The sequence below is a fragment of the Hemicordylus capensis genome, chromosome 9, assembly GCF_027244095.1.
Source record: "Hemicordylus capensis ecotype Gifberg chromosome 9, rHemCap1.1.pri, whole genome shotgun sequence".
NCBI classification, from domain to species: domain Eukaryota; kingdom Metazoa; phylum Chordata; class Lepidosauria; order Squamata; family Cordylidae; genus Hemicordylus; species Hemicordylus capensis.
In genome coordinates this window covers 1,789,161-1,796,126 of record NC_069665.1, presented here as the reverse complement: position 1 = coordinate 1,796,126, position 6,966 = coordinate 1,789,161, and the positions used below count along the sequence as shown (strand labels likewise).

General features: G+C 50.8%; 1 protein-coding gene across 2 annotated transcripts in view; it reads right to left on the bottom strand.

The window, feature by feature from the left end:
* Positions 1 to 565: 565 nt before the first annotated feature.
* WTIP (WT1 interacting protein) overlaps positions 566 to 6,966 on the bottom strand; it is a 57,033-nt gene continuing 50,632 nt past the window's right edge. For both annotated transcript variants that reach the window (XM_053270473.1, XM_053270474.1), the window contains 5 exons: positions 5,531 to 5,593; positions 4,140 to 4,270; positions 3,065 to 3,116; positions 1,947 to 2,015; positions 566 to 1,140 (listed from right to left, as the gene is read on the bottom strand). In XM_053270473.1, coding sequence (XP_053126448.1) covers positions 988 to 1,140; positions 1,947 to 2,015; positions 3,065 to 3,116; positions 4,140 to 4,270; positions 5,531 to 5,593 — 468 coding nt within the window. In that variant the 3' untranslated portion in view covers positions 566 to 987. The remainder of the gene's footprint in view (positions 1,141 to 1,946; positions 2,016 to 3,064; positions 3,117 to 4,139; positions 4,271 to 5,530; positions 5,594 to 6,966) is intronic.

Here is a 6,966-nt window from a genome sequence, read left to right as displayed (position 1 = left end):
GCCACAGCAGGGGCCTGCACAAGGCTGTCTTGCACCCCAATTTGTCCTCATCACGCGTCAGTGCTGCAGTGGCCAACTTGGCATCACCGCCCTGCAACACCTCAACCCCATCGCAGTCCTTGTTGTCTCCACCCTCTCTAGTTGCTCTGCTGTTTCAAGCTGCTTGTTGGGCTGTAGGTTATGAAGTGCCCATCTCCCCAGCCGGCCATGGAACCGTGGACTCTGTGGCATGGGGGTCCCTCCCCTCCCTCGAAAAGCCAGCAAGTGGAAAGGCACCAAGCGCCAACACCCTTCTCCCCCCACCCCAAATATGGGATCCCAAATACGCCTGGCTTAATGGTGCATGAATCCTCCTCTCCTCTTCAACCACAGGCTTCCTATGAGAAATGCCTTCTGCACCTCTCTTGAAAACACTGGTTAGGAGCACCAGGGAACGAAAACAGGGTGGAAAGACAACCGCCTCTTCCCTGAAATCACATTGCGAACGGGCCACCACTTGTTTCCCTCCAAGAACCAAGCCCCCCCCAAACTGTGAGGCCATCGTCCCCCCACCCCCCACCCCTCCAGTGCCTCAGGTTGGGCTGCAATGAGACCCCGAAGGAAAGGACAGCCTTGAGCTTCTCTTGGCTGCAGCACAGCCGGGGGAGGTTAGGATTCCTGTGGAGACTAAACCCCGCCAAGGGGGCAAAGCTAGGACTGAAGCAAGCAAAGGCAGACCGATGGCCCTTCGTACCCCAGCACTGGAACACACTCCCGTTTTACAATCACATCCGTGCGGTGCATTGTTTTTCAAGTACCCAGAGTCTCAGGAGGAATTATTCGGCAAGTGGAACGTAGGCGCAACCTCAGAGGGGCGCCTCTCTCTCCTCAGCCTTGGAAACAATAAATAACTTGGCGGCTTTGTCTTTAAAAAGGAATGGAAAAAGTCATTCTTCCCCCACCGAAATCTCCTCCTCCTGGTTGCCACTGGACAGGAAGGGAAGCGCCTCAGAGTTCAGTAATGTGCATTGGGTACCCGGGGGGAGGGTGGGGTGGCACTTTCATGCCCAGGCGCCGGATATGGCAGCCGTGGCAAAGCAGATGCCCCTCCAAAGGGTAGCAACGGCGGCCTTCTTCGTCATTGAGCTGGAGGCTGCAGTCCTAAAAGAAAAACGGAACATCCACTGAATTGCAGGACTTGTAAGCCGCTTTTACGTAATATGGCCAAAGTGACATGCAATCAAGAATGAAACACCAGCACAATATATAAAATGTATGTTAGCCAGAGATTACTGGGTGCACTAGGGAGACAACTGGTGAAAAAGAACTGAAATAAATGGGGAGCCAATCTTGCAGTAGCAAGCATGAATTGCTAAGAGGGGATCACCTTGGTTTGCATTTGGATGGCTGACTACATGTGAGCACTGTCAGCTATTCCCCTTAGGGGAGGGGGGCCGTAACTCAGTGGCAGAGCATCTGCTTGCATGCAGAAGATCCCAGGATCAATCCCTGGCAGCATCTCCAGGTAGGGCTGAGACATGCTCCTTCTGAAACCTTGGAGAGCTGCTGCCAGTCAGTGTAGGCCAGAATGAGTTAGATGCACCATTGGTATGACTCGGTAGAAGGCAGCTTCCTATGTCCCTGTGGTGGAAAGGAACTGAGGCCAACAGAGTGGTTTATGCATTGCACAACATGTGTGTTTGTGTGTGAGCACGCGTGTCCAGGAGTTCCTGGTCGACTGAGCCACATGACCAGCTATCACTGGCTTGTGCATCCATGTGCTCAGAAGGAACATGAGAGGCCACCTTGAGGCTTTGTGCTTGGTGGCCAAGCAACACCAAGAAGGGTAGCTGGATCCAGCTTTCTTCCGTTCACAAAAGGCCAAAACCAAAGAGCTGACGTGATCCAGTGTGGGCAAAGCTCACACCACCTGATTCAGGGAAGAGGCCCAGCGGCTGCAAGTTTACCTCACAATGGTAGCATTCCACGTGGTAATCTCTGTCCATCGACACCACCCGGATGGTCTCCTCAGAACCCTGGTTGGGGCAGAGAGCAAAGAAGATTGGAAGGTTTGGCAACATCCCGTCTTTTTCCTCAGTGAAAATATGCATTTGGGGAGCCACAAGGGCACGTCTCTTTGGTTCAGTGTGGATTCCAGAGGCTGACTCCAGCCAGTCCAACACTACCCCTTTTATTCTTTTGCCAATGGGGTTGTGGTCCTTCCTTGCAAAACACAGCATACAAGTTACGGCTGGGGTTTTGAAGAGTTGGCAGGCACTTTCCCCCCTGAGTTTTGGGCAGGCCAGGGCACGGACAGTGAAGAAGAAAGGACCCATACAGGCACCTCCGGTGCTTGGTTCAGAAAGGAAATGGGCTGCTGGACCTGCGTTCCACATAACCTGCAAAGCAGATCTGTACCCATTCACTGTACAAATGTTGAGCATCAGCTAAGAAGAAGAGGGCTCAAACCTCATGCAGAAGTGGGTGCTATCGGTTTTGAGCATGAAGGCCGCTCCTGTGGGGTTGTTTCTGGATTGAGGTATGGTTAGAAAATCAGGTGTGTTGACCATCCTGCCATTATAGACAACATCTCATCCTCACAACCAGAAGGGATCTGATTTCTGCAGTGCCGATACAGTCACTGTCCTGAACAGACAGATGGGTTTGCTGTAAACCCAGACAGCCTCTGACTGAGTTAAGGAATCAGCTGGTAAGCTTAAAAGAAAAGAGCCGGTATCTGACAAAACACCACAGCCAACTAGGTCCCACTGAGTTCAATGGGCCTTGCTCTCACAGGTGCACAGAATCACAGTCTAAGTTATTGTGCCAGCAAACCACCTGCCACTTACTCCAAAGTAGTCCTGGAATGATTCCAGAGACCTCACTGTAGTGTGTCTTGGAGAGATTACTTGGTAGTAAGGGGCGATTCATTCATGAAAACCTTATTTTAGTTCTATATCCGTAGTGCTGTACTTTGAGGGGGGGCTTTAAAAGTTCTTACTGAATGGAAGCAGATGATGGGCGGACAGGCAGCAGTGTGCCTGAACTCGAGAGGCAACATTTCAAACAAGGTAAACAGACCTACCTGTGCTGGTAAAATTGGCTGGTTACAGGAAGCACACTTTGGTGCAAACACCCTGGGGTGGAAGAAGAGAATACAGGTCACATATCTCATGTTTTCAAGAAGGCATTGGGACGGGGTGGGTGGAGGGAGCGTATTGCAGCATTTTAGTTACAGCTAAAGTTTGGGGTGTTTGTAATGCAGGGGGTTGGATCAAACACCACTCTCTTTTGGCAAAGTATCACATCTCCCAAATATCCTGTTTAGAAGTCCTCACAGCTTATTTTCATCCTGATTTCAACATAGGTTATCCAAGTGACTTACATATCAAATAAAAGCATAATTTAAAAAGCATTATTAAAAAAAAAAAAGAACCAGTCACTTCTCTATAACTGATGTGGTGATGGCCACCAGCTTGGATGGCTTTAAGTGGGGCTTAGACAAGTTTAGGGAGGATCAGTCTGTCACTGAAGCTCTTCTCGTGATCTGTGAGAAGAGCTTCTTCCGGGTCTGCAGGGAGAGCGGGCTCAGTCCGCTCTCCCCGCAGACAAGCAGCCGCTCGTAGCTGGGCAGCCGAATTGGCCGCCGAATTGGTCGCTCTAGAAGGTTCCAAATGAGGCTTTATGCAGCCCCCAGGTGTGAATGCACAGCAACCGCCAAGAAGAACATAAACAAAACATTGCCCATACATTTAGGACTATGTAAGAAAGGTTCCTTGGGTTTTAGAGGAGGACTGGTGTTCCAAGCCATAAAAGAGCAATTTTGAGCCAGGGCATTGCACAGGGTTCCTGGGAAACCGGAGCTCAGCCTTGAATTCATGGACTCTCCCTCCACAGAAGGAGCCTTTCCAATGCCACTGATGCTTTGCATCTCCTGGCACTATGAAGGGGCACCAGCTGCTCACAAGTTCAGGTCAGCTCCTCTTCTATGCTCAGAATGACTGCTGGACCACCTCCCCCGCCCAAATTTAATTGGATTTAAAACTGGGTACTGCATGGTGTCTTCTTGGTGGTGTTTTATAACAATGGAAAATGAACATTCACTCCCTTCTCATGCCCAGCTTGCCCCCTGGCTCAGGCCAAAGGCTCTGCATCCTCACGTGTGATAGTCTTTGACACAGTAAATATTGTTCTCCACGTCTACAGTAAAGGGAACGCCATCCAGACATTCATTGCACATTATGCAGCGGAAACAGCCAGGGTGATACGACTTCCCAAGGGCCTGCAAAATCTGAAAGAGAGACCAGCAGCCGAAGGGTCAAGTGAAGCCTCCTCACGCACCTGCCCGCCCACCCCCCAACCCCCTCCCCCGGTAAATTCTCTATATAGTAGAAGCTCTTCTTTTAAAAATGGGAATTGTAAGATGCAGAGCAGGACACACTGTTCAGATTCCCAGAGTGCCAGAATTCCACCCTTTGGAGTCTAACTAACATCACGTTTAGATGCACCAAGGCTGCAGAAAGGTTCTGGATGCCAACATGCAATTGCTAGGATGCTCAGAGTCACTGCACTTGCTGCATACAAATGATGCACTTCTTAGAATCCTGATAACTTTCCCCCCTTTTAAGAAAAGCTTCTTCAGGGGAAGATAACTAAGAGCAGAGAAATAGCAGGGGAAGGTAGCGCTTGACCCTTCCCCGGCCTGCTTCTTCTCTGCTCCAAACCCCACTCCCGAAAACAACGAGTTTTCAACCACAAGGTTTCAAATGTGTGTTTTCAAGTAACAAGGAGCTCCTCAGATGACCAGACATTTGGGATGTTTCCAGCCCCACCCTGGAAACTCACGTGATATTGGACTCACTGGTGGTTTCAGAAAAATCCATGGAATCACCTAGTTGAAAGATTTCTCTGAATTTGAACAGTTGGGATTAGGGGGTCCTGAGAGGGATGGATTCCTCCAACATTAGCTGTTTCCTGGGGTTTTATTGGCAGATAAATGGTAATCCCTTGATCTGTCTGATCCCGAGAAGTCATCAGATGCATTCATTTTAATAAACCTTACCCTGCATGGAACTTATTTCCAGGCTTATGAGCTTAGTGCCACAGCCTTGGGGAGTGTTTACATGACCTGCCTCTTTGCAGGAAGAATTGACACATCTTTCTACACTCTGAACAACTGCTTTGATGGGATAGGCAAGATTATACCCACTACTGGACCAATTTCTGTTAGTGTAAAAGTTTGCAGGGCATACAGAACCCTTGAACAGGCAGCACCTACTGATCAAAACAATTCGGTGCAACTCGAACGCTTTCAGATTTTTTAAAATAAACAACAGCAACAACAAGAGTCCCCCCCAAAATAAAATCACTTTACCTATTTTAGCCTGTGTGGCATTACTGGGGTTTCAGAGAGGAAACTTCCCTGGGCTGTGGGTATGGAGGGGACCCCATTCAATGACAGGGCAAAGTTAGGGAGCTCAGCCTGCATCCAGCAAAGAAGAAGAACCCCACCCCACAGATTCCATAGACCTCAGAAGTCTTATGCGCTTACCATTTCCATTATGAGGTGTCCACAAATGAAGCACTTATCCGCTGTTTGCTGAAAACCTGAATACTGTTCAAGAAAGACAAAAGGGAAAGCGTGTGAGGAGTGGCCCTTTCTCCCTATTTCCTTGCTGCTGCTGCTCACCCAAATGAGCCGGGGTGGGTGGCTGGGGACCAAATGAGGTGCAGCTGCTGCCTCTGGTTCCCACATTAAATGAGAGCTGTGCTACCTGCAGGCTGGGCTTTCATCAGGTAGATTAGAACCTGCACCACTCTACCTGATGAATGGCCAGCCTGCAGGCAGGTGGCTCTCATTAATAGGGCAGGATGGGAGAAACAGGCACAATCAGGCTTCCAGGAACCAGGAGCAGCGATGCCTCCTTTGATGCCCCCTTGCTCATCGCCACGAACGGCTGCTGTTTCCTTGAGCTCTGTGTTGCTGCACAAGTGCACCCTCCCCCACCCCAAACCACAGAAGAAAACAAACAGACCCCAACTTGCTAAATAAGGGCCACGCGGGAAACGTGGATGCAAAAGCTCTTGAGCGAGAACCCCTTCAAACGCTCAGGGGCACCCTTTGGAGACACGGCTGTTACGGAATGGTGGCGTTGAGCTGCCAAGAAGAGGGAGCCGGTGGACGAGGCAGCCCGTCTTGTCCCTGGAGGCCGCTCCAGCGCCAAAGCTGCATTGTGAAGCAGACAGTGCCCGCCAGTGCCTGGAGCCCCAAACTGGCCTGTCCGCCGTCACCCCTGCGGTATTCCAGCCAGCTAATGTTTAAACACTTGTTTGCAGGAGGGTGGACTTTACCTCGACCTCATTTCAGCCGCCCCGGCTCAAGGCAATGCCACCCAGCTGCCCTCTCCTCACACACTGAAGGGGGCGCGGTGTTCTGCGACCAATGCAGGGTTGCCATGCATGCCCCCTTAGGGCGACCTGAAGCCCAACATTTCACTATTTGAACAATTTGAGGCTATTGCAGAGATGAGGGTTTGTGTTCTGCTTTTTTCTTACAAGCGCATCCCGCAGACAAGGTTTGGAATGCAGCGCAAAAGGCAGGACCAGAGGTGTGCTGCCTGGCCCAGCCAGATGGCCTTGAGAGCTCCTTGCAGCCGAGAATGTGCGGAACAGGAGGCCAAGGGTCCAATGTCCAAACAGGGGTGGGTGTGCCCAGGCCTCTTCTTGGACAGAAAAATGCAGGACAGAGGAGGAGGAGGAGGGAAGAGAGCTGGTCCTGTGCTAGCCAGCATGAATGGTGCCCTTTGCCAGGGGGACCTGGTTCCAGGTTCCCTTCCGGGCATCTCCGAGTCAGGGCTGAGGGAGACTCCTGCCTGCAACCTTGCAGCAATGAGAAGGCACGTCTGCCTACAAGAATGTTGAATGCTCACCACTCCCCAGCTAACTTGTACAATCTCTCTAAAGCAGGCCTGCGCAACTTACTTAGCC